The following is a 27,974-nucleotide window of genomic DNA, read 5'->3' on the forward strand; positions in this document are numbered from 1 at the left end:
CCCGAAAATAAGCCCTACTGTGTCTTTTGGTGCCAAAATGAATATAAGACCCGGGCTTCAGGGAAACATGGTAGGTTTTATTTGTTACAATTCAATATGTGCTGTTAAGAGAGCTCCAACTAGAGCCACTATATGTTATGCATACAATCATAGCTAACATTTATTTTTGCACCTGACCTTTTCCAAGTTTGACTGATATCTATGGTTTTGAGACACTATGTTTGTACTACTGTATTTTCTGGCGTATAAGACTACTTTTGAACCTCAAAAAAATCCCCCAAAAATGGGAGGTCGTCTTATACGCCGAGTATAATATCTCCAGGGTAACCCAAGTATAAGTATTACCGGTAGATCATGTAATAGGGGGGTCGTCTTATACGCCGGAAAATACGGTACTTTGCTTTATTATTGCAATACCTTGTATGGATATTTATGCACTATCTGAATTTGTATACTTCATTTTTTATCACTTGCAACAAAAAGGTTTAAAATAAATAAAAATGGCATTTTAGTCAAAAGACTAGGACTAAAGCGAAATCGAAAATTTGACATCAAAATGAATACTGGTTTTTATCATTCCCTATGCTATCCAATAAAAAAAAAATGTTTTGGCTTTAGATACACTTTATTGAAGTATTCTATAGGTGTCAACAATGTAGACAAATCCTGGGGCAAGACAGGTCACATCTAAACTACTCAAAAGGTACCAATATCAGCTTAGCTTCATCTCAAGGTAGACCCACCACCAGCTGTTCCATAAGAAAGTTCTGAGAATTCTAATCACTGCTTCTAAGAGATACAAATTCAGTACTTGATAATAATTAATGGATAATTCTGAAAACATGCACCCCCAAAATAAAAATAAAATCTACCAGAATATGTGGTAGGAATTACAGTGGAACATTCATGACTCATTATAATGACATTGCTATTTCTTAATGAATCAATACAAATTGATTCCTTCTTGGCACGTGTGCAATGCAAAAACTGCAAAAAAAAAAAAAAAAAAAGCAGACAACCACAGAGCTTAGCATAAGCTTTTCTGTTTTTAGCATATACAGCCACCATGGATATAAAAACAGAAATCCTAGCACTAAAAATTGTACAAATGCTATGAATACATACTGCTGTGTGTAAATAATTTCTATACAATTAAATTAGATTGTACGTACCTGTAAAAATACAACAGTTTCACTCACAAGGGAAGTACACGCTTGCAGCTTCTTAGGGAGCAAAGTATTTTACAATACATGTTCACTAGCATCCCCCTTCATCAAATTTTTATTAAATAAGCCGAGCCCACCCTTCAGTGATAATATGCTCTTTACCATGAGGTCATCCTGCTGAAATTAGTTACTGAAGCAACTCATCTGAAAAGGCTTTGCAGAAAAGCTGGCGTTCTTAATATATTAGAGCACACCTGTAGATATATACATTGTACACACATCAAATATTTACATCAGCAAAATGGGCCCAAACCGCTTAGCTTAACGTGACTGACTGAAGATATCAGCATAAAAATTCTGTGAAAGAACTACATTTTGGTGGTAGATTAAAATTTTCTGTGTTGATCGGAGGTCTGTGCTATGACATATTTAGATAACAGAGAGGGCAAGGGAAAAGTCTATTAGGCTTCATGTCAAAATAGATTTCCAAAAATCTGAACATAACAAAAACACGGCTTGCAAAATACACATGCATTGATGCCAGATAATATAAAAATAATGCTTCCAGGTAAAAGCAAATCTGAATGTGATTTATTATCTTGAGATGTAAAAATGTACACAGAGTTTTGTAAAGTGGAAAATGGCCCAAAAATTCCAGTTGTACCGAATTCTCTGGGGACTTTTGTCTACATTTTGCATAAAATGTTCAGTATTGAACTGATGTCGAAATGTTTGAATGCCAATTACTTAGTCATGCTACATTGTACCCAAATTATTATTTATTTATTTTTTTTTTACACACAAATAGAGCTTTCTTTTGGTGGTATTTATTCCCAATGAGTTTTTATTTTTTGCAATAAAAAAAAGGAACATGTTCAGGACTACTACTACTCCATTTAAAAAAAAAATACAATCAAAACAAAATGTTTTTAGTAAAAGAAATCCTGATAAGTGTGTGATAATTGGATTGTGTGAAAGTTACAGTGTCTACAAGCTAGGCTCCTGATGCACTGACTGCCTATCTCATTTCTTGAGACCCTAAATTTTAGGGGGTTTTTGTACTGTCCTGACATTTTAGGGCCTAAAATGTCAGGACAGTACAAAAATCCCCGAATTGACCACTTTTTGGAAAGAAGACAGTCCAAGGTATTTAGTAAGAGGCATAGTGAGTGGGTTGAAGTTGCAATATTTCCAACAATTGTTTGGAAAATGAAGACTTTTTTCCCCACAAAACGGTCATCAATAACACATAGCATGTACATACCAAGAATTGTACCCTAAAAGAGATTCTGCTACTCGTCCTGAGCATGGCGATACCACACGTTAGATTTTTTCCAAAACCTGGCCACAAACATAGGCCCAACATTCAAGTAGCACCCTCAGGCATTCTAGAGGCGTTAAAATTACACATCTAATTTCCTGACTACAATATCACATTTTTGAATGCCCCGGAGCACCAGGACAATGGAAATACCAACACAATGACCATATTTTGGAAAGGAAACACCCTAATGTATATTCTATGAGGCATTATAAGTCTTTTGTCAATTTCGTCACAAGCTTTTGGAACATGTGGGGAAAAAAAATTTTAATACACAAAAGTTGTTAATTTTTTAAATATTTCTAACACCTAGCATGTACATACCAATAATTGGACCCTAAAAAATGGATTTTTGTAAAATCTTACCGTAAAATCCTTTTCTCTTAGCTCATCGACAGACGTAGTCCTCGGTGATACACCACCTTCGGGTTATGTTACCTCCGCAGGAGCAGGACTAGACAGGAAATTAAAAAGCTCTGGCCACACCCTAGGGGCAGTCCCAGAGGGTATATCCTCTCTCTCTCTGCCTCAGCAAATCAGTTATGTGAAAAAGCAGTGCTTAGAGAATTTAACCCAACCCAACTCCAAAACAGAGGGGCGGGGACTACGTCTGTCGATGAGCTAAGAGAAAAGGATTTTACGGTAAGATTTTACAAAAATCCATTTTTCTCTAGCGCTCATCGACAGACGTAGTCCTCGGTGATACACCACCTTCGGGACGTCCCAGAGCAGTATCACAACTGAGGGGTGGGAAAATGGAAATCAAAATCCCAATCTAGAAGGCCCAACCGGTGCCAACTAGAAGTTTACAATGCTCATCCTTAATGATGAGACTCAACAAAAAAATTTTCAAACAGAAAAAAACCCTCGAGGTAGACCACCGGTCTCCTCAAATTGCGGCCTGCAAAACCTTGCGGCCAAATGAGGCATCCGCCGATGCCGTCACATCAATTTTATAGAATTTAGTAAAGGTATGTACCGACGACCAAGTGGCCGCCTTACATACCTGGACCACTGACGCCTGATGGCGAAAGGCCCAGGAAGTACTGAGCGCTCGAGTGGAGTGCGCCCTAACAGGGAACGGAGGACTCTGACCCTTAATAGAATAAGCCTGTACCACCGTTTGTCTAATCCATTTGGCAATGGTCGCGGCAGATGCAGGCAAACCCTTTCTGGGGCCATCCGTGATCACAAAAAGTGAATCCGTCTTACGGAATGATTCCGTAGCTTTCAGGTATACCCTGATTGCCCGAACCACATCCAAGGAATGCAACGCCTGTTCCCGATGATGCTTGGGCTGAGGACACAAGGAAGGTAGTACAATATCTTCATTCAGATGAAAATCTGAAACCACCTTAGGAAGAAAAGATGGCTTAGGATGAAGTACTACCTTATCCCTATGAATCACTAGGTATGGGGACTGGCATGATAATGCAGCCAGTTCTGACACCCTGCGAGCAGAAGTAATAGCCACCAAGAAGACCACCTTCTGGGATAAAGTAAGCAAGGGAATCTCCCTGATGTTTTCAAAGGGAGGTTTCTGTAGAACCGACAAAACCAAATTAAGATCCCAGGGCGGTAAGGGCGCGCGGACTGGAGGAGCCAGGTGCCGCACCCCCTGGATGAAATTCCGCACCAAGGATTTGGTAGCTAAAGGTTTCTGAAAGAAGATTGCTAATGCTGAAACTTGACCCTTGATGGTGCTCAAGGCTAGCTTCTGCTCAACCCCTTGTTGCAAAAAGGCCAATATTCGAGACACCGAATAGGTACGTGGAGGAAATCCTAAAGATTTGCACCACGCAATATAAGTCTTCCATGTGTGATAATAGACTTTGCTGGAAGTCGCTTTCCTAGCTTTAATAAGGGTAGGAATGACAGAAGTAGACAAAACCTCTGTCCTTCAGTACTTGGGTCTCAATGGCCAGGCCATTAAAACCAGCGACTGTAAAGCACGAAGGTAAATAGGTCCTTGAGACTACAGACACTCCCTGAGACGAAGTTCCCACGGAACGTCTGCGACTAACCTGTCCAAGTCGGCCAGGCCGGCTTGAAGAGGCCAGCCTAGAATTTCTAGGACCACTGGCGCTGATTGGATCTGAACCAGGCGTCCCTAGAGGTACCTGGCCCCGACCATCCGAGAAAGTCTGGTCGTTTTCTGTTCCCACACATTTATCAGATACCTGATAGTTATCAGGCAAGGTGATCTTTTCTGGTTGAACCTCAGTGACCGAAGTCACCCGACTAGAGGCTACTTGGCCTATCTGGTCAATCAGATCCGATTCCTGTGAGGTATCGGGACTAATCTTAGGAAAAGGTAAAGGAAAAGATCTATACAGGGAACGGTAACTACCGCTTCCTGTACTTAAATGTTGGAAGGGAAGAATCGCACCGGTAGTAGTGGTTGATGCTCGATCTAATCTCCTGAATACCGGTGAAAACGTCCCCCCACCCTGAAATTGGGTGGGGGCGCACCTTCAGGCTGTGTACTCCTTTACTTCGGGTTTGGCTGGGTTGGTCCTCTGCTTGTCCGACCAGCCCTTCTTGAACCCTCCTGGAGGAGTCTTGCCTTTCCCGGAAGTACCAGCCGGGCGTCCTTTATGGGCGGTAAAGAAAGGTCCTCGCTTATTGCGAGGTTCCTTAGCTTTTGCAGCCTGTGGCAAAAAAATACTCTTGCCCCCGGTGGCATCCTTAATGATTTCATCTAGGTTGGCTCCAAATAGACGATTCCCCTGGAAAGGGAGATTGGTCAAAGTCTTTTTGGAACCTAGGTCAGCTGACCAGCATTTTAACCACAGCACACGTCTGAGGGTCACTGCTAACTTAGATGCATGCCCTAACAAGGGAGTAGTGTCCAAGGCTGCGTCACAGATAAACCGTAGCCCTTGTATGATCTGTTCTATCAAATCAGATGTCTCCTGGGGAATATCTTTTCCCCTAAGATCTTGGCGTACCATCTTCGCCCATTCTGTAAGTGTCTGGGAAACTAGACCAATAACAATTACTGGTCTAAATGCTGACCCTATCAGAGAAAAGATAGTGCGGGACTCCGCTTCTATCTTTCGATCCACCGGATCCTTAAAGGACGAAGTGTCCTCCACTGGAATAACCGTGGCTTTATTCAGCCTGGAAATAGGCGGATCCACGACTGGTGGTACCGTCCATTTCTTAATGATGGATTCCTCAAACGGATAGCGTCTAGCAATACGCTTGGAAATAGTAAAGGTACGTTTAGAATGTTCCCATTCTCCTTTAATCTGATTTCCAAAACATTTAGGTACAGGAAAAGCCTTCGCCGTCTTGATGGGCTTATTAGTCCCAAAAGGCCTCTCTGTTTCAGTTGCCTCTGCCGGTAAAGCCTCAAGTTTTAAGGTTTCTTGCACTGCCACAACTAGTGCGTCCACCAATGCTTCTTCCTGAATTATAGCAGGAGAAGAAGCGTCCTCCTCACTGTCTGAGGGGGCTTTACCTGGGATAGCAACCCTTGCAGAGGAACCTGCAACTGCAGTGACCATCTCTAAATCAGAGTCAGAGGTGTCAGATAGTATAGGGGTAGGCGGGGGTCGCTTCCTTGACCCCCGTCCCTGACAGGCCGCCTCCACCCGAGCCACCATAGACTCCAAAATTGCTGTAAATGACTCTATACTCTGTACACCGGCGGGTCCCGAGGCCCCCTCGAGGGAAACAGGTGGGGGAATCTGTGTGGCAGGGTCCATAATAACTCCAGTTACTTCCTGGATGATATAATTCAAAGTAAAGAAAAAACTTTTTTTTTTTTTTTTTTTTTTTGACCCTCAGCGCCACAAAAAACCCCTTAGTGTTACCTGCTAGGGATCCCTATCGATCGAGAGAGAGAGAGATAGACCCCCAGGCTCACCACTTGATGTTCAGAGTTGAACTGCAACAGCTTACAGCGCTGTCTTAGACAAACAGGAAGTCTTTTGGCTGGCTGCCCAGGAAGAAAGGAGGCGGCTCCGCCCCTCTGTACGCCTTCCGGCGCCTCCCCCAAGCTCCACGAGGTGTAGAATCACCTAAAACATGGCCGCCCCCATGCTGGAGACACGAGGCTACGCCAAAATGGCGGCTCGTGCGATCCAGCAAAAAAAATGGCGGCGGCCTGTGCTGACTAGCGGTGTGCTGCAGGCACACAACACTCTCTCTGCATGGGGATATGGCGTGTTTGGCGGTACCGGCCCTGGCGGACCGCATGGCCGTTCGGGAGGCCTGCTATTAGCTGGAGATCTGACTTGGAAGGCAGTCTACATGTCCATGGCTTCTGACTGGTAGGTAGCTTATACTTAACCCATAAGATTCCCAGAATGCCACAGATTACATCTTTAAAACATGTATACAATAGATTGTTAGCTCCCAAACCAAGCCTCCTGGCTTTTGCACACATAAAATCACACTCAAAGTAGGAGGATTTGTGACATGTTATAGGATAGAAAGAAACTCTTTCTTACCATACAGAGAGGGGCCCGCGTTCACCACAAAAACCCGTCAGGGAAAACAGGGGGAACATACTACTCACCATACCGGAACCAGGCGGGCACCAACTCCTGACAGTACCCCTCTCCACCGGGGCGGGAGGGCTGTCGACCGATACAGACGCCGTGACTCATGGTCTTTGGCGTTTCAGCGAGACGTTTAACTCGCGGGTTCAGTCCTTTAATGGGACTTTGTCGCGGCCGACTCAGCGCGGAGCTATGGCCTGCACGCGCTCGTAGGCTGAACTGGGGTGACCACCGGATCTCAACATCCAGCCCGTCGCCCAGTTCAGCTTTCTTGCTTGAAGATCTCACAGGAACACTGGAGAAAAAAAGCTGTCCAAAAATCCTTTTAGAAAAAAATTTCTTGCCAGGACCTAAGATCCCAGCAAGGTATCTAGGTCCTTACTCCTAACTAGACAGAAAATAACTGATTTGCTGAGGCAGAGAGAGAGAGGATATACCCTCTGGGACTGCCCCTAGGGTGTGGCCAGAGCTTTTTAATTTCCTGTCTAGTCCTGCTCCTGCGGAGGTAACATAACCCGAAGGTGGTGTATCACCGAGGACTACGTCTGTCGATGAGCGCTAGAGAAATACATTCTGCTACTCTTGAGTATGGCGATACCACATGCGTGACTTATCCACAGCCTGTCCACATTCAGAGGCCCAACATCCAATCCAAGTAGCACCTTCAGGCTTCTGACACATAGCATCCACATACCAAGAGTTACATCCCAAAATACATTCTGCTGAACAAAGGGTATAAGAAAAAAAAAAAAAAAAAGATTACCTGTGGTTTTAGTAGTGCATTTGTCCACACAGGAGAGCATTGGTCTAGGCAGAAGGCAGGGACATGGTCAGCAACAGCGAAAAGGAATTGTCCAGGAAGCAGGCAGAAACAGGTCAAAGTATTGGTCCTGGCAGTAGGCCATAACATGGTCCATAATAAGCAGGCAGTACAGGTAGCAGGCAGAGGCATGGCCAGTTCAGGTGGCAGGCAGAGGCATGGCTTAATAAAATGCCAGGGTCAGATGGCAACAGGCAAAACTATCATGCTTAGGGCCTCGGTCATGTAAGACCTGCGCACAGGCGTAGAGGCTTTTTCCCACCCAAATATCTTCGAAGCCTCTGGATCTCCAGACCCTAATCCGATTATTAAAAAGCCTGGAGAAAGCCAAAAACTTAGATTTTCTCCACTCAGAAAAACTATTCTGAATCCCACTAATACAGTGGCAGTGCAAAAGATAAGTTCAGGAGGTAGGCAAAAAGCATGGTAATTTAACAGGCCAAGGTCAATTGACATAGAAGGCAGAAACGTGGATGACAGTTGAAGTGACAAGCAGAGGCATAGTTGATAAACAGTCCGGGACATACATAGAAATAGCAAATGGCAGAAAGTGGAAAAGATCTTCACTTTACATATACTTCACTAATGGTGTAGTGATGTGTGATAAATCTGGTATCACTCTCCAATACAGAGGCCTGGCTGGGAGGGACATTGGGGACAGAAGTATCGGGTGTCAAGGCCATTTCTGTTAGTGGAACATACATGACATCATCTTTGGGGTTTGCAGCCTGTTTGGTTTAAGGGGGAGGATATCGGGGAAATGCCTTTCGTGGAGTCTTGTCAATGCCTAAGAGTGAATTTGTTCAGGGGCATGGCCATGCGGATAGCGAAGCGCTGTAACAATGTCCTCTTGATGATATTTCAGGTGGGTTAGGGATGTTTGTATGCACTTGGAAATGATGACAAACAAATTATACAGGGCTAACTAAAACAAAAATAAATGGTGACCTTTTTATACCTAAACAGTGATCTCCTGATGGCCAAGTAGGGCTGCAACATCTAGTCGTTTACACAGCTAATCAAAGGCATTGAGACATTTCCTGGTCTGTGCAGCTGCGGACCGGGAAACGTCTCACTGCCTGTGATTAGCGGTGTGCAGTGTCGGCTTCCTGGCAGGACCGGGCAGGTGGGTTGGGACTAGGATCCCAAACGCGCCTAAGCCCATCTTTACTGACAGGCGGCTGTGTTTACATTACATGATGGCTGTGATTGGACACAGCCATCATGTGATCAGAAGGGCCAATCACAGAGCCCTTCTGCCGAGCGGAGATGCGCTGTGTCCAGGGGACGTATGGGTATGTTGGCTCAGAACCAAGAAGCTCCCATCCCGCCATATAAGTACTGTAGGCGGGTGGTAAGCGGTTAAAGTGGTTGTAAATCCTTACATATACCCTTTGAAGTGACTATAGATACAATACACAGAGATGAAACAAATCCTCCTAAGGTATACCTGTTTATCTGCAGTCTTCTTTTCTTTACATGTGTTCAAAGTGCTGAATTTCTAAGATTGTTTGTGAGCTCATAAAAAGGGGGGTGAAGAAGTCACACTCTGCAGAGCTCAGTGAGGAGAGATCTGAGAGCGGATTGGAGGGGAGGGGAGGAACACAGCTGAGGCTATCAATCTGCTGGAGCTCCTTTCTCCTGTCAACTTTTTTTCTCTTGGTGTCAGGTAAACTTCTCACAAGTTAGTGATTCATGCTGATAGCAGAGAAATGAAGAAGCAGACCGAAATTACACCTACCGCTTTTAATTGAGACAAGTAGAGGGAGGGAGTTTTCTACAATGTCCAATTGACAATGGCCTCCAAGACTGATTGACTGGCATGTGACTGGTGCAAAGAAAGACACTGTAAAATATAGTCATCTTATCTGGCACAAACCATCCAGGCTGGGAGACCTCACTTGTCCTAGTCGAAGCTTGACTTTCCTATAACAAGGATCAAAATTTCAGTGGACAATTTATCCAGTGATGGGCTGAGACTAAATCGCTGCTCTGCAACAGTTTTTCTTCAACGGTTTTATGCATTTACAAATGTTTTAAACGAAATGCCCTGCAAATGCGGATATGGCTCAGTTTACTTGATAACCTGTGTTTCCGATTAAAAAGAACAATTGCACGGTGTCCAGCCTAGCTTGTAAAACAATTAAACCAGCTCTTCTATAATGAAGCATCTCTGTATGTAAAGACAACTCGCATCATATTTTTGCTACACAAATAATTGCTAAAGTAGTTTTTGGCAGCAGACCTGGCATCATCATACGGGAAGACTGTCTCTAGTGAACACAGTTTGGCACCATCTTCGTAGACACACAGTAAAAACACTGAAGAGGCCTGTGCTGCACAAAGACTGGCCTCATTAATCTGTCTGAGAACTCCCTCTTATGACCATTCATGGAAACGCAAAGAGTAAAAAGGAAAAAACACAAGCTAGCAGTATGCACACACCACATACAAATTTCTTTTACAGATGAGTACCTTTTCTTAGTAGCAAGACATCTGAATGCTTTCCCCCACCACAAAATCATGTCCGGTTTCAGCCTTAAAGTAAACTAATACACACAAGTCTACGGCATGCTCACTAATACAATCTTTTTCTGCAGAATTTTAATATCGTGTAGGTTTTTTTTTTTTGGAAAAAGAAATTGGCACAAGGCAATTTGGTTGCAACAGTGTGTTGGATGCTACCATCACTGATAGCATATCATTAAGTTTTTTAGTTATGACAAAATAAAATCCATCTAGGTTTAAAGTGATTGTAAAGCCTCGTGTTTTTTTTAAAAAAATATAACAAACATGTTGTACTTACCTGCTCTGCGCAGTAGATTTTGCAAAGGGCAGCTCGGATCCTCCTCTTCTAGGGTCCCTCTTCCCTGCTCCTGGCCCCTCCAGCCTGTCAAGTGCCCCCACAGCAAGCAGCTTGCTAGGGGGGCACCCAAGACGAGCTGCAGCTCCCTGTGTCCATTTAGGCCCCTTTCACACAGGTGGACTGTTCAGATCCGCCTATTCGTTTCTTTGGCGGATGTGAACGGTCCCCCCATGCATTCCTATGGGGCATCGGATGTCAGCAGAGACATGTCAGCAGAGACATGTCCGCTGACACTCGATCCGTCAAATCTGGATGGATGGAAACCCTATTTTCCACCCATACAGCGGATGGGATCGGATGGAATTTTCATTCCGTTCCCATCCGATTTCCCCCATAGAGATGCATGGGGAACTGACAGCTGTGTCTCCGCACACAGCGCGGAGACACAGCTGTCATCCTTGTGTTTAGCGGGGAATCGGTGGATCGGTGGATCGATCCCCCGCTGAGAAAAGCGGAGTCCGTTTGACAGACACAGTGTGTGAAAGAGCCCTTAGACACAGAGCTGCCATTTGACCCTGCCCCCTCTCTCTCCAGATTGGCTGACTTTGATTGACAGCAGTGGGAGCCAATGGCGCCACTGCTGTGTCTCAGCCAATCAAGAAGGTGAGTCCCAGACGGCCGAGGGACTCGTGGACATCGCTGGGTAAACATGGGGCTCAGGTAAGTATTAGGGGGTACTGGGGCAGCTGCTACACACAGAAGACTTTTTATCTTAATGCATTAATAAAAAAAAAAAACCTGCTGTCTTTCCAACTCCTTGAAGGATTAATGAGATTGTAAAAGGTGTGTGTGTATATACATACACACACACACACACACATACATACAAATATATACATACATACTTTACACACACACACACATGCAAACATACTGTACATACACACATATACATCTATATTGATATGTACTGGGTAACGTGTTAGGAAGGAAAGGATGCCACATTGTTTAATGGAAATTAAAATTTTCAAACTACAGAGGGATGAATTCAAAAACATCCCAAATATCAAAGTGAAAGAATGATGCAGCAGGCTAGTTCATTTTGCTGAAGTTTCATGCTGCAACTCAAAATGGTATTTGCTCCCAGATCTGGACCAGGGCATCACTGAGCTCCTGAACAGGCTAAGGTGCATCCTGGCAGCGTCAGATGGATTTAAACAAAATGTCCAAGAGGTGATCTATTGGACTTAGGTCAGGCGAGCGTGGGGGTCATTTATCGGTATCAATTCCTTTATCCTACAGGGACTGGCTGCATACTCTTGCTATATGAGGCCTGGCCATTGTCACGCACCAGGAGGAACCCAGGACCCACTGCACCAGTGTAGGGTCTGACAATGGGTCCAAGGATTTCATCCCGATACCCAACAGCAGTCCATTATCTAGCCTGTAGAGGTCTGTCTCCCCCTCCATAGATATGCCTCCCCAGACCATCATTGACTCACCACAAAACCAGTCATGCTGAGTGATGTTACAGGCAGCATAACATTCTCCACCGCTTCTCCAGACACCGTCACGTCTGTCACATGAGCTCAGGGTGAACCTGCTCTTATCTGTGAAAAGCACAGGGCGCCAGTGGTGGACCTGCCAATTCTGGTGTTTAATGGCAACTACCAATCGAGTTCCACAGTGTCGGGCAATGAGCACAGGGCCCACTAGGGCATATTGGGCCTCAGGCCACCCTCATGAAGTTTGTTTCTGATTGTTTGGTCAGAGACATTCACACCAGAGGAATGCTGGAGGTAATTTTGTAGGGCTCTGGCAGTCCGGATCCTGTTCCTCCTTGCACAAAAGAAAATATACTGGTCCGGCTGATGGTTTAAGGACCTTCTATGGTCCTGTCCAGCTCTCCTAGAGTAACTGCCTGTCTCCTGAAATCTCCTTCATGTTCTTGAGAATGTGCTGGGAGACAGAGCAAACCTGCTGGCAATGGCACATATTGATGTGCCATCCTGGAGGAGTTTGACTGCCTGTGCATCCTTCTATAGGGTCCAGGTATCGCCTCGTGCATTCAGTAGCGACACTGACCCTAGCCAAATGCAAAACTAGTGAAAAACAGAAATGATGAGTAGGGAAACATTTTTTTAGTGGTCTCCATTTGTAAAACCATTCCTGTTTTGCGGGTGGTCTCATTGATGTCTATCTAGTGCACCTGTTAATTCTATTAACGCCAAAGAAGCTGAAAGTGATTGACAACCCCCTCTTCTACTTAACTGACCAGATCAATATCTTATGAGTTTAATTGACTTGATGCTATACTCTGATTAAAAAAAAAGTGTTCCTTTAATTTATTTGAGCACTGTATATCTAGCTCTATAGCTATATCTCTCTCTTTTTTTTTTTTTAATAACCAACACGCTATACTAACCTGCTTTGTGCAATGGTATTGCAGAGAAAGGCCACAAACCTTCTCTTCTGGGGCCCCCCACCGGCACTCTCAGCTGCTCCTCTTCTCAGTGTGCCCCAATACTGGTGCACCTGCAGGCTCACTCCCAGTCCAGGTTGTGTGCATCTATTGGTACACACAGTGTGGCCTAGGTCCTTCCTCAACATTTGATTGACAACAGCGGAAGCCAATGGCTCCTGCTGCTGTCCCTGAGCCTGGGAAAAAGGGAAAGAAAGAAGCAGTGCTGCTGCAGATGGCACAGCGCTGGATCAAAGGAATCAGGCAAGTATTTATTACGGGGAGCAGGGAACAAATATTGTAAATTGTATTTTGAACTTGTACCTACAGGTAAGCCTATATATGGCTTACCTGAAGGCACAAAATATCTCCTATACCTGCACGGTTTAGGAGATATTCACAGAATATGCCGAACCTTCAGAGCTCTGGACTGGAGTCGAGGGCTGCCACACACATGGGTGGGAGTGACTGAATCGCAAAACCAGCCATTCATACAGTTAGAGCCCACAAACCCGGAATGAAGACCAGGTCAAGATGGCAGCACCAGGGAGCAAGACAGCACTGGAGGGCTCCGTGTACAGGTAAGTGTCATAATGTGCTAGCATACTAGTACATTATGACTGAAATCTACAGGGGGCCCATTGTTTTTTATTTTTTGGGCTATTTACCACCACTTTATTGCAGGGAATGCAAGAAAAAAAAAATTCAAGTGTTAGGGGCGAGATTCAGCTAAGGGTTAGATTTAAGGGTTGAGTTAAGGCTTAAGTCACTGGGATAGGTTGAGGATAAGTGTTTAGTTTATAGGTTGATTGAAGACTAAAAATTAAGTAGAAACAATAAGGGAGTCTCTGTATTTTAAGGTTTTTAAAACAGTTTTATCTGATTTTGAATGGACAGTTAATCTTTTATTTAAAAAAAACAAAAAAATGTAACACATTACAAAGGATTCCCCTTGCAGAGAATATACACTGAGCTGTGTATGAGCAGCTAAAATGTACATTCTAATAAAGATTGAGAACAGGACCGTAAGTTTGTTCTATTACATGCATAGCATCTTCTGGAATAAATGGTCTGTCTGCTAGCAATTTTTAATTTTTACACTTTAATTCTGCTTTATGCTTATGGCAGGCTGCATCATATGTCACCTTACAAAGACCAGTGAATGGAATACATTTCAAAAAACTATTAAGCAAACAGTATTCAAAAAAATAAAAAAAAAACTACAAAGTTGACAATGTGCTTGAACTTTTGTTCACCGGCATCTAATTTGAGCTTTTGTTATTTTTTAATTAGCCAGTAGGGATGAATAAGGTACATGAGATGTATGAAAGGATATTTTCTCATTAAACAAAGCAAGTCTTTTCCCAGCCCATTGAAAGCATAATATTGCTGCAAAAAGGAAATTGGATATTGGATAACACTAGAAATGTCTTATTAATATTGGTGCTAGGCAAGGTTCCAAAATCAGCTGCATTGCAGCAAGCCATAAATTTTACCCTTAACAACAATTCAAAAACTGATACGGCGTGCATAAGGTGCGCCAAATCACCCAGTGCAATTTTTATTCAGTCTATAATTAAAGAAGAGATTTTTTATGATTTGCCGATCCAGAGTAAGTATTTCTCACTATAAAAATATAAAGCTCCACAGGTTATTTAATGCCAACAAGAGTCCAGGATGACATTTATTTTTTTGCAGAAATAGGTTAACTAAAAACAGCCCCATTTATTGATTTGATCCACAATAAGCGATTTGAACAATTTTATGTTTGTTGAATGATTTTTTATGATTAAATCTCAAGCACAAAATGCCAGATGCTTGTAGCAAAGTGGCTCAGTTGGATTCAACAGTTTTTGGCTGACAATCCAGTGCCTCGAATGTCAGCACCAATATTTTAATTCTGATATATTGCATCATTTATTTTTTTTGGCACATTAAATTGAAGGCATATTTAGCACCAGAATAGGAGAGATAATCTAATTTTCATCATGACAGTATCATTAACCACACGGATATAAGTTATGCTTACATTCAGCACCAATGCTTTTTGCCCCTAATATGTTGAGTGCATGTTTAGAGTCATATCCAGAGGTTGTCTCTGGGAAATAGACCTATGAGTGCTGCCAGCATTGCTGCAGAGGTTGAAGGAGTGGGAGGTTAGCCTGTCAGTGCTCAGACCATACGCTGCACACTGCATCAAATTGGTCTGCATGGCTGTAATACCTGAAGGAAGCCTCTTAAGATGACGCACAAGAAAACCCGCAAATAGCTTGCAGAAGACAAGCAGACTAAGGACATGGATTACTGGAACCATGTCCTGTGGTCTGATGGGACCAAGATAAACTTGATAGGTTCAGATGGTGTCAAGGGTGTGTGGCAGCAACCAGGTGAGGAGTACAAAGACAAGTGTGTTTTGTCCACAGTCAAGCATGGTGATGGGAGTGTCATGGTCTGGGGCGCTACAGTTCATACTGAAGCCTAGCATGAACCCATCACTTCGGAGACTGGAACGCAGTGCAGTATTCCAACATGATAACAACCCCAAACACACCTCCAAGACGACCACTGCCTTGCTAAAGAAGCCGAGGGTAAAGTTGATGGACTGGCCAAGCATGTCTCCAGAGTATCTGTGGGACATCCTCAAACGGAAAGGTGAGGGAGCGCAAGGTCTCCAACATCCACCAGCTCCATGATGTCATCATGGAGGACTGGAAGAGGACTTCAGTGGCAACCTGTGAAGCTCTGGTGAACTCCATGCCCAAGAGGGTTAAAGCAGTGCTGTATAAGAATGGTGGCCACACAAAATATTGACACTTTGGGCCAAATTTGGACATTCACTTAGGGGTGTACTCACTGTTGTTGCCAGCGGTTTAGACATTAATGGCTGTATGTTATTTTCAGGGGACAGTAAATGTACACTGTTATACAAGCTGTACACTCACTACTTTACATTGTAGCAAAGTGTAATTTCTTCAGTGTTGTCACGTGAAAAGATATAATAAAATATTTACAAAAATGTGAGGGGTGTACTCACTTTTCTGAGATACTGTATCAAGTCAAGTCTACATTATAGCATGTAACCCACTCCTAAAATGTAAACAAACACACGGCTGCGAGTTTTGTATACATGTTGCTAGGACCACTGATATAGCAGGTACATCTCTGGCAATAAAAGGGTTTAAGTTAACCTGAACTCAAAATTAAGATTTCCAGTTTCCTAGGGAACACCTAGTAAATGTTGATTGTGTCCAAGCAGTACCCTGAAAATATATCCTTTGTCTACAATTCTATCTGAAAAATAGCATTTAACTGCCTGGTAAAAAAAAAAAAAACTGAAGGCCTATAGCACTATAGCAGAGAGGCGGATGTATACCAGGCTAGGACTGGCCATAGACGTAACCAAATCTTTTTTCTGCCTAGCGTCCTACTCCTGTAGGGGGGCGGTCTAACCCTTTGGTGCTGAATATGGAGCACTGTGTCCATCAATGAATGAAAGAGAAACAGCATTTAACTGACTGGTATGCGAACTTCTGTCTACAGCCTAATAGCTGTAAATACTGTATGCTGTGTGAGATTTAAACTGGCTATACATAGCTATGCATGCATATGGATGAATCGCATGCTGTGGCTATAGTATTTTGACACCCTGCGCCCACCAGTTGTCAAAATACCCAAACAGTGCTTGCATCAGATTGGATGCAAGCACCATTTTCCCAACAATTTCTCAACTGGGAGGAGGCAGAAAGGGATCAACCACCAAGTGAACTGTTGTCAGTTCACCAGCATGGCTTTTAGAGCAACAAGGCATTCAGGAGACAATTCTGCTGCCTCCAGTCAAAGCTGGATTTGTATTGCAATACTGCAGTGCAACCATGAGCCAAGGATTTGGCTCACGGTTGCAATATGGAACCTTTGACTCCAATTGCCAACTTTGACAGGCTGTGCTGCCGGTTTAAAGTGGAAAAGCAAAGAATCATTGGTTGTTGCAGGTGTAAAACCACTCAAGCTGCATGTTATTTAGGTGGATGTCAGCGGGTTGAACGAAAAAAAAAAAAAAACTGACGGCTGCGCTGTATTAACAATCTGACCATAGTAAAGCAATTTCCCCTGCTGTTCTTTTGTGTTCTGACAGGGGGGGTGCCACCCCTCCCCTCTCCAGAACATTCCAGTCAGCTGAGAGTGCTGATCGGAAGCGGATTGGCTGCTGGTTTTCCACCATGCTCGTCCGACAGAAGATGGCCAAACAGCCAGCTTCTTTTGGACCGGCTGCCTTACACACAGGCCAATTATCGGCAGTTTTTTTTTTTTAACCGGCTGAGGTCACTCGACATTCGGCCCATGTGTACAGGGGCTTTAATCTCCTAAGACTTTTCCCACCCTTACAAAAAAGGTCAGAGATTGATGGCAGACAACAAAAATTGGAAAAAAAAAATGGATTGCATTAACCATTTTGTTTTTGCCTTCTTGACATGAAGCTGGCAATTACTATCTGTTCTTTGTTAATTAGACTTCTGGCACTTGTAATTTAAAACTGCAGTCCTTGGGGAATAACAGGCAAAATTCTACTCAACACAAGTTCCCAAAATGAAAAGGCAGACACTCTCTCAGCCTGATGTTCATTATAATTTAAATATGCTCTAATAGATGGAAATATACACTGCAGAAAATTACTGCTATCATTTAAACAAATCAGTCTCTCTGCAAAATGTGTGGAATTTCAATTACATTTTCAAAACCACAACAGAAAGATGGAAATTTGCTAAAACCTAGAGATTGGACATAATTAAGCGTGCAATAATGTAATGATATTACACAGTTCAATCAGGATTCAGTATCCCTCAGTCGCAGATTAACATTTCCAAAAAGACATTTATTTAAAGAAAGAAACCCCGGATGAATTCCATGCTGTATAGTGACATTCACTTTGTACAGCATTATCATCATAAAGGAAGCTCAATGGCCGACATTCAAATTGGAAAACATCAAATCATTAGACTAAAACAAATCACTAACCACTTCTCCACCTACACAGGGTGTTATGCCAGCTCACTGGCCCATAGTTTAGATCCAGTGCTGGGATCTCTATCTTCATTAACTTAGCCAGCCAAGCTGAAATGTCTTTTTACAATGTGCTCATTCAACAATAAAACATGCAAAAGTCATCACTCTCCACTTCTCCATCCAGACAGGTATAAAATGGCAGCCCTGGTACAAAGCTCAATGCAAGGGCCTTCTCCCCCAGCCATACAGGCCTATTCCCCCCCATTTCCTGATCGATTTTCTTTATGTACAAGTTTAAAAGGAAAACAAAAACAGCAATGAAAATAATTTCTCCACATAGTTGCTGTAACGCTGAGCGCTCCGGTCCCTGCTTCTGGACTGGAGCGCTCGCGGCGTTCCTTCCAGATCCACTCACCTGTGCCCGCTCAGGCTCCTTCCTCCGCTCCCCGCTCACGTGGTTCCCGGCGCGTGCGCCCCTGCACCATAGGGCGCGCGCTCGCCGGTTGTTTGAAATTTAAGGGGCCTGTGCACCAGTAATTGGTGCCTGGTCCAAACCTCCCTTCCTGTTTCCTGTGACCTGTTTCCTGTGACCTGCTTCCTGTTTCTTATATAAACCCACTCCCCCTTCCTGTCCTTGCCGGATCTTGTTGCCTTAGTACCTTGAGAAAGCGATTTGTGTTTGCTTTGCCTGTGTATCTGACCTTCTGCCGTTGACCTCTGACTTTGAACCTTTGCCGCCTGCCCTGACCTTCTGCTACGTCTGACCTTGCCTTTGCCTTGTCCTATTGTACCACGCCTGTCTCAGCTGCCAGTGAGGTTGAGCCGTTACCGGGGGACACGACCTGGTTGCTACCGCCGCAGCAAGTCCATCCCGCCTTGCGGCGGGCTCTGGTGAAAACCGGTAGTAACTTAGAACCGGTCCTCTAGTACGGTCCACGCCAATCCCTCACTGACACAGAGGATCCACCTCTAGTGCAGTCATCTGCCGCCAGTCCGGACCCTGACAGTTGCTGCTGCAAAAGAGCTTAAAGCACAGAGAAGCCCATATACTAAGATTCCAAGGTATAGGTTTTTGATGCAGTGAACTCAGTGTTTATAGGCCCATAACCAAAAACTTATCCTAACCCCCAAAATGTAAACCTTAAATCTAACCGTTGGCCTGCATTCACACCTGAGCAGAGCAGATTCCTGGTGATTTTGAATTTTTTTCAGATGTTTTTCAGCCATTTTATAGACACTTTTCAGGGATTTTTGCACATGAATCAAACTTCAGGAGTTTGTTTCCTGGGCTGGAGAAAGGGAGGGGAACATTCCATCAGAAGAGAGGAAGTCTTTAGGAGTAAAACAAATGCATGAAAAAGCGCAAAGTGTGTGTTTACCATTCCCATTGAAGTCTATAGAGCCAAATATGCCCTACTACACCCTAAAAAAGCTCACATACTTTTTCCAATTGTACAATGACAGAGCGTACAAGAGTGAACAGGGACTATTAGAAAAAATTGGATTCTGCCTAGTCAGTTGTAGGGAAATGAGCTGAAAAAAGGCTCAGCTTTTAATGGGGGCTTAAAGAGTATGACAAACCAAAAACCTTTTTTTTTTTAAGTTTTGGATAGACCAGGGAATGGTTAAACTAATTGTTAAGATTTTATTGATGTCTGTGTCCCCACTGTGGAGATCTGCCCTCTCCATTTGTTATACTGGCCAATATCACCAAGACATAAAAAGATGAAAAATACAAAAATAAGGAGTTGTCCAAAGAGGCAAGACTTTTCAGATGAAAAAACTGCAACGATTTAACAAAAAAGAAAAATTTTGTTTTTGTCCCAGTGGATAATATCGGCTGAACTGACGTGATTGACTCCCTAAAGTGGTGTCCGAATAATTGGATCATATGATCGCTACAAAAGCGATATTTTTCATATTATTTTTTGATCATGTGTATGAGACCTAATTCCTTCAATAGGAGACATCTGTTCCTGTTACATCTCCTAAGGATGGGAATGCTATTCACGTAGGAAATCTCATTTCCTGTTACGTCTTCTGAAAAGAAATGAAGGCGGCAAAGAAGAACAGCTTTTTAGAATCGGTCATTTGTGTAGGGGTGGCGGAGGAGGAAGCCTGTTGGATCGAGGAAGGAGCCAAAACATTACTGCCGATTACTTATTACTAAACATAGTGAGCATTTTACCCTTGCAATATATTAGGGGTGCACTATATAGTAGTTTTTTAGTTGAATGGAATTAAGCTTTAACTATGGTTGCTGTAGGTAGAAGGTCCTGGTCCCCTTGTATAAAAATTCCTAAAAGTAACCCCACTATGCTTTTTAACTTGTGTAGCAAAACATCCACCACAGAATTGTGAGCACAACAATAGAAATAAAAAAATGTTCAACATACATGATGAACATGGACAGTTCATCACATGCAGGATTACCTTCAACACTGTCTGGAAAAGCTCATAATTACGGGCACCCTACCTTGGTGGAGACAATAAACTTGAAGCATTAGACAGGAGTTCACTTACAGTATTGGCAAGTTCCAGGTAGCTTCCTCCAACATTGTTGCCAAAACAAGAGCTTTGAGAAAGAAGCCTTTGTAAAGCTGCTTGCGTTGTTGCTTTACCCCCAAATTCCAAAAACTTCTGCATGATGGAATGATTTTGAGGGTCAGGGCTTTGAAGGTCTCGTGCTCCAGAATCATACTCCCAACTCTCTCTAGCTCCTGATAGAGCTCCTGCATAATAGGGAATAGAAACAAATAAGACATATTGGTAATGGTGTTAATTTTGTGAAAGTTACAGTCCTTATTAACGAAAAAAACCAAGACTGAGCTGGGTGAAAAGATTTTGATTAAATAGTGACTGCATCCTTTCAGCTGCAGTCACTGTTTGGGTATTATCACTCCCGCTGCGGATTCCTCCAACCATGCTGTTTAGTGTGGATGGAGGAACCTCCAGATTTTCTACTCAGCCTGAGGTCTGAATGAGAGAGACCGAAAAGTGTATGGCTAGTCTGAAAGTGAAGTTGTCTGTAGAGTGTCATTAAACCCAATGTAACAGATCAGTATGAATCATTAGCAAATTAAATGCTTTCAGCTACATTCTCTACATCTATTAACAATCCTATTACCAAATACCTAATTTGTATATACTCAATTCTGTGGTCACATAATGTTCAGGTACTTGCTCTGCAAGAGGCATGGTTGAAGAGAGCAGGAAAGCTCTTTGCCAGCAAGGGCAGCGCTCATGCTGATTGATGGCTTATGTCACACTCCTGAGCCAACATATGTAAAAAGCGGGAGGAGGGAGTTGGAGGAGATATCAGGGCATCTGCAGGAACCACCTAAAAGATGACAAACGTCACGTGGGGCGAATTCTAGACAAACAAGAAGTGCACTGCTTCTAAACAGGGATCCTTCAGAGCATGCACACAGAGTGGCAATGAAGAATACATAGGATAGACTGCCATTCTGTTGCCACTCTGAATAGGGCAGTTCAGTGGAATGGCAGGATCCGTTAGGTAGCGATAGTATTTTTACACGTAACAACAAAATAAATTTGGGGTTAAATGACACCAAGACCAATCAGCCTTTGTAATGAGAGTTTATTTTTCTGACATGCCTATTTTTAGTACATACTTGTATTATTTGCACTGTGATGGGTGATTGATGTTTAAAAATGCTTATTTTGTTAAAAAAACATTGACAAAAAAAAAAAAAATGGGATTTTTGACTTATCGTAAAATTCATTTCTCGGATGTTCATTGACGGGCACAGTTTCTATTTCTCCTTAACCATTGGGTTATACTTCCCCCTACAGGAGTATGACACTAGGCAGGAAAAAGCTTGACTATGCCTATGGGCAGTCCCAGGGGGTATACACCCACTCTCAGCTATAGGTACTCCGTTTTGTTACAAGCAGTGTCAGAAGAAAGCCAACTCCAGATGGGGTCAAAATTCCCATTTTCTCTTTCGTTAATTGACTGACACAGCTCCTGATTCTTCTTAACCATTGGTCCCCAAGCAGTGCTAAATGTTGAGGGGTGGGAAAAACTTCAGAAAATATTCCCAAGGCTAACCATAGCCAATCAGGTAACAGAGCTCTACCATACACAACTGGAGCTATCCTGAAAAACAATACACCCTCAAAGAAGACCCAGGCCTTCTAAACAGCAGCCTGCAAAACCTTGCGGCCAAAAGAAGCAACCACAGATGGCAACACATCCACTTTATAAAAACTTTGTAAAAGTGTGCACCTACAAGCAGGTGGCCGCCTTGCAAACCTGCGTCATTGACGCATGATGGACGGAAAGCCCAGGAGGCACTGAGCGCCTGAGTAGAGTGCGCCTTTAACAGGGAAAGGAGGAACCCTTGATGGAATAGGCCTGAACCAACGTCTGATCAATCTGGAAATGGTTGCAAGAGGCAGTAGACAACCCTTTGTGAGGTCCGTCCGTGAGAACAATAGAGAGTCTGACTTCTTAAAAGACTCAGTAGCTGCCAGGTACACCCTAATTGCCCGGACCACATCCAAGGCATGCAAGGCAAATTCCTTCGGATGTTTAGACCTGGGACACAGGGAAGTAGGGCTGGGCAAAAAAATCTATTAAATCGATAAATTGATTTTTTAGTGTAAAACAATTTTTTTTTTTCAAACTCGAGTTTTTTGCCACTATAGTTTTTTCCATAGCGCGATATGAGCCAGCCCCCGCCCCACGTAACCATAGACAGTACACACACACTAGCCGCCCCTTCAACTGCTCACTTGAGCTCTGAGTCTCTTTACCGTGTTCACTGATAAATAACTTCTCTTCCCTCACCTCACCGAGCGCACCATGTGACCGCGCTGCGCCGCCATTGGCCCAACGTCTTTGCATATTCATGAGCTGCGCTTGCCCGCGCGCCACGTGACAGCCCGCCGCGCCATTGGCTGGCGAACGCTCTGCGCATTTGCATATGCATGAGGCTGGGTTTGGCATTTTGTAGAGGTTGGCCATCGGGGGTTCTGGGAGTTGTAGTCTGCCGGAGACCTCTGTAGACGGGTCTATGTTTACAATGGCTCGGATGACTTTATGCCAACCGGTGGGGGGTATGGTAATGAGAGCAAGCGCTGGAGAGGTGTAGATTGGAGGAGGCTGGCCCATTGTGGCCTGAGCTCTATGTGAAGCAGGCGGGCACATGGTGCATGTGGGGTCAGGAGCCCATTGCTGCCCCTAAGGCATGCCGGGTTATCCCTGCTCAATGTGACCTGACACTCCAGGCTGCTGGATTCTATCATCAGTCCTGCTTAATGTATGGCACTGCACCACAAATATTATTACCCACTTGACATCCAGAAGATTTACCCCCCCCCCTCCTCCCCTTCATGACCAGGCCATTTTTTTTTAAATACAGCTCTGCATTACTTTAACTTGCAATTGCGCAGTCGTGCGCCATTATTTTTTGCGCTGTAAACAAGAAAGAAGACCAACAATTTTGAAAAAAATATATATTTTTTTACTTTCTGCTAATAAAACGTTCGGAAGATCGTTATTTTCTTTCTATTTTATTCTATTGTTTTTTTTAATCTATTTAATTTGAATTTATTCTATTTTAAATTCAAATTTCGGAAGATGGTTACAGTAAACCCCCCTCCATTGCGGGGGTTACATTCCGGACCCAGCCGCGAAAAGTGAAAATCCGCGAAATAGAAAAACCCTATTAAAATGCATTGTAGGCATGTTTTTTTTACTGTCACTGTACGTGTAAAAGCATTTTAAGGTCTTTAAGCCACACCTGTCCAGACATAGAGCCAGACACAGATCGTCTTAAATGGTGGAAGCTGCATCAGCCCAACTTTCCAAGGCTTGAAGTTGTTGAATGACAGAGCCTCATTTACTTTTTGTTTTGGGATTCTACGCATTTTAACTCTTGAGGACAATCCTAGAAATAAAGTTGCACTTTTGACACTATATCTGATGTCTGCAGTCATTTTTTAAGTGCATTGAAAAAAAAAATCGAAAATCGAATCGAAACTCAAATTTTTCTTTAAAAATCGAAGATTTTTTTTTTTTTTTTTAGGCAAAATCGCCCGGCCCTACAGGGAAGGCAACACAATGTCTTCAGTCAAATGAAAGTCAGAGACCCCCTTAGAAAGGAATGACAGACAGGGGCAAAGCACCACCTTATCCTTGTGATCACCTTACGGTGGACAGGATAACGCTGCCAGTTCTGACACCCTGCGCGCAGAGGTGAAAGCCACCAAAAAAGATCCCAGGGCGGCAACAGAGCCCGCACTGAAGGAACCAAATGGCGGACACCCTAAAGAAAAGTACACACCAGGGAGTGTGTGGCCAAAGGTCGATGGAAAAAAAACGCCAAAGCAGATACCTGGCCCTTGAGGGTACTCAAGGCCAATTACGCAAAAAAAAAAAAAAAAAATATATCACTAGGTGAATAGACAGCTAATGATGAGGGGTTAACGTACTCGATGACTCACCTGTTGGGTGTGGAATTAGCCTAATAGCATATATATATATATATATATATATATATATATATATATATATATATATATATATATATAAAAAGGAAGAAAAAAAGATACAGCTGTATAGTACAGACTGTATAAAGTAGGCTTTCAGTAAACCAGGTAGCGTAATGTACAAAAGATTTTTATCAATCTCCAAATCATATACAGAATTGACTTTGTGTGAACCTTACACCTTCCAGAAAAACAAAACAAGACCCGTAACTCAAAACATAATTAAAAACAATCCCGGGTGGCCAAACCATGTGTAGGAACCAGTATGTATTGCTGACTCTGCAATATAAAAGGGTTTAGCCTAAATTCAGCGACCATCAGTAAGCAGCACCAGAGTGGTGGTGTAAACCTCCAATAGGATTATATCAGACACTGAAAATAAGGCTAGCTTCCTTATATAGTAGTGGGTTGAATATAACTTACAACAGATTTTCATGGACCTTTTTCTTCCTAAAACTGATGTTTCAAAAATAAGTAGATATATGCTATATATGATAGATACTTTATCTCAGAGTAGGGAATAAAAAGGGGAGTCAAGCACAGCAGTAAATGAAATAATTGGATCTCGACGATCCAATGGGTGCTTACCGCTCTACCATCCCATGTTGGGCCATTCCGCTGTATCCTCCTTTTCCATATTCCTTATAGTGGTGTTAGGGCCTTATCTTCATAATGCTCAAGGCCAATTGCTGTTCAAGCCCCTGTTGAAGGAAGGTTAAGATCTGATCCACCAAGAAGGAGCAAGGATGAACCCCAAGAGACTCACAAGCTGGCACCCGTGGCGATAACCATCCAGTCAAGGGGAAAAAGGATTTTTCGCAGCATCAGCCGCAACCTCCATTTTTAAAATTTCACACACGGATACAAACAGTGCATCCACCAGCGTCTTTTCAAGGGCAAATAGAGGAGCAGAGGAATCATCCTCACCATCTGAGCACTCAGGGCGCGTGGATACAGACCCAGCAGGGTGACTTGCTTTTGCGGCTGCCAAAACTATTTCAGGATCTGATATAACAATCAGGGGAGGGCCGTCGACTGCGATCCTGCAAAGGGGACGCCGACCGAGAGCCCACCAATGGATCACCTACTGGACCCTGCAAAAAGGGGACAAGAGGATCACCCTCCGAGCCCCTCCATAGAGGCCAGCATAATAGGAAATAGCCCCCTTAAAAGAGGACCGCCTGCAGTGATAAGGACGCGCAGGCCGGGTACCCTGATGGTCCCGCATCGCTAAAGAGAGGCAGGTGCCCCACACACTCCAACAAGCCCCCCTTTAGAGCACGTGGCAAAAGCCAGCACATAACCTCACCCAGCGAGGGGGGGGGGGAAGCCAAAAGACCCACGGTGACCACTGAAAATTTAGAGGGGCTGGAGGGAAGGAGGGGAACCTGAGGGTCCCACCCTCCCAGGGAAGGGCCCACGTCCACCCCGAAACCCTTCAGGAGTAGAGGGGGGACAGCTACTTACCATACCAGGAACAGAGTGGGCACCACTCCGGACAGACCACCGCTCAAATCGGAATGTGGGTGGCTGTCGGCCAGGAGGAACGCTGCGACTCAGGTCGAAGCCAGGTCATATGCCCTCTCGCAAGACTTAAAGCGGTTGTATCCCGCTTTTTGACACTTTTACCTACAGGTAAGCCTATAATTAGGCTTACCTGTAGGTACAAATAATATCTCCTAAACCGGCACGGTTTAGGAGATATTTACAGTGCATGCAGCCGCTCGCGCGAGCGGCGCATGCGCTCTGAAGGTCCGGGGGGACCTTCAATTAACTTGCCGGGAGCTTGCCGGAAAAATCACTCCCGCGCGCATGCGCGGGAGTGACGTCATCGCGGCTCCGGCCAGTCAGCGCGCTGGAGCCGTCTCTTCCGGCCAATCAGCGCGCCGGAGCCGCCAAACCCGGAAGAGACGACGAGGGATCATGGCAGCGCCCGCATCGATGTCCGGGGGTCCGTGTCGGGGCTTCGTTTTAAGGTAAGTTAAACATAATGGGCTAGTATGCGATGCATACTAGCTCATTATGCCTTTGTCTTGCAGGTTTTTTTTTTTAATTTTTTTTTTTATAGGGTTTACAACCGCTTTAACCTGCAGGCCAGGCCCAGGTCCAGTGGGGCTATGTTGCAGCCGACCCAACATGGAGCCAAGGCCTGGGCGCGCTCCATGGCCCGACTGGGGGGACCCTCTGGATCTAGATTATCCAGTCGATCGCCCAGTCTGGCAATTGATTGTAGATTCTCACAGAAACAAAATAACGAAAGATAGGAAAAAAACAAGATTTTTATAAGATCTTACCATAAAGTCTTTCTCTGGATTCCATTGACAGATGCAACCTCCATCTTCATTAGCTGAATGGGTTATGCTGCCCCCTGCAGGAGTAGTCTAGGCAAGAAAAATTTAAATGTACACGCCCATGGGGCCGTCCTTACAGGCATAACCCACACGCCCTCTGCTCAGCAAACCAGTTTAGTTGTAAGCAGTGAAGAAAAAAAAACATCCCCATATCAGAGGGACAGGTGCTGCGTCTGTCAATGGACTTCAGAGAAAAAGATTTTACGGTAAGATCTTACAAAAATGTTGTTTTCTCTATCATCCATTGACAGACGCAACCTCCATCTTCATTAGCTGAATGAGACGTTCCAAAGCAGTGTAGGCATGAGGGGTGGGAACAACACAACCAGAAAGTAACGTAAACTCCAAGGTTAAAAATTTAGCCCACTGGGTAACATGGAGCTCAACCAAACAACAGGAGCTCACCCAGGTTAAAAACCCCTAAGAGAAACAAAAACATTCTCATATGAAACAGCAGCCTGCAAAACCTTGCGGACAAAAGAGGCATGAGAAGATGCCAACAAATCCACCTTGTAGAACTTGGTAAAGGGTGTGCAAAGATGACCAAGTCGCTGCTTTACAAACTTGCACAACAGAGGCCTGATGGCGAGAAGCCCAAGAGGCACTCAGCGCTCTAGTAGAATGCGCCTTCACAAGGAAAGGAGGAACCTGACCCTTTAGTGAATAAGCCTGAACAACCATCTGCCTGATCCATCTGGATATGGTCACGGAAGACGCAGCCAAACCTTTTCGAGGTAAGGACAAAGAGTCTGTTTTCCTAAAGGCCCCTGTAACCATCAGATAAACCTTTAATCGCTCGAACCACATCCAAAGAGTGCAAAGCAAATTGCTTGGGATGCTCAGGCTTAGGACTTAAGGCAACACAATGTCTTCATTGAGATTAAAATCCAACACCACCTTAGGGTGGAAGGACGGATTTGGTCCGAGAACCACTTTATCTCTGTCGACCACCAAATAAGGCGAACGACAGAACAGCACCACCAACTCAAACACTATGCAAGCAGAAGTAATAGCCACC

The 27,974-nt window shown here is 44.0% G+C and overlaps 1 protein-coding gene across 1 annotated transcript in view; it reads right to left on the reverse strand.

Annotated features, from left to right (window-relative positions):
- Positions 1-27,974, reverse strand: part of MCC (MCC regulator of WNT signaling pathway) — a gene marked incomplete at its 5' end in the record, with an annotated part of 565,928 nt that overhangs the window by 422,710 nt on the left and 115,244 nt on the right. Inside the window, one exon of the mRNA XM_082243687.1 lies at positions 20,610-20,818. Coding sequence (XP_082099813.1) covers positions 20,610-20,818 — 209 coding nt within the window. The remainder of the gene's footprint in view (positions 1-20,609; positions 20,819-27,974) is intronic.

This window comes from Pelophylax lessonae (assembly GCF_965119305.1).
Source record: "Pelophylax lessonae genome assembly, chromosome: 1".
Lineage (NCBI taxonomy): Eukaryota > Metazoa > Chordata > Amphibia > Anura > Ranidae > Pelophylax > Pelophylax lessonae.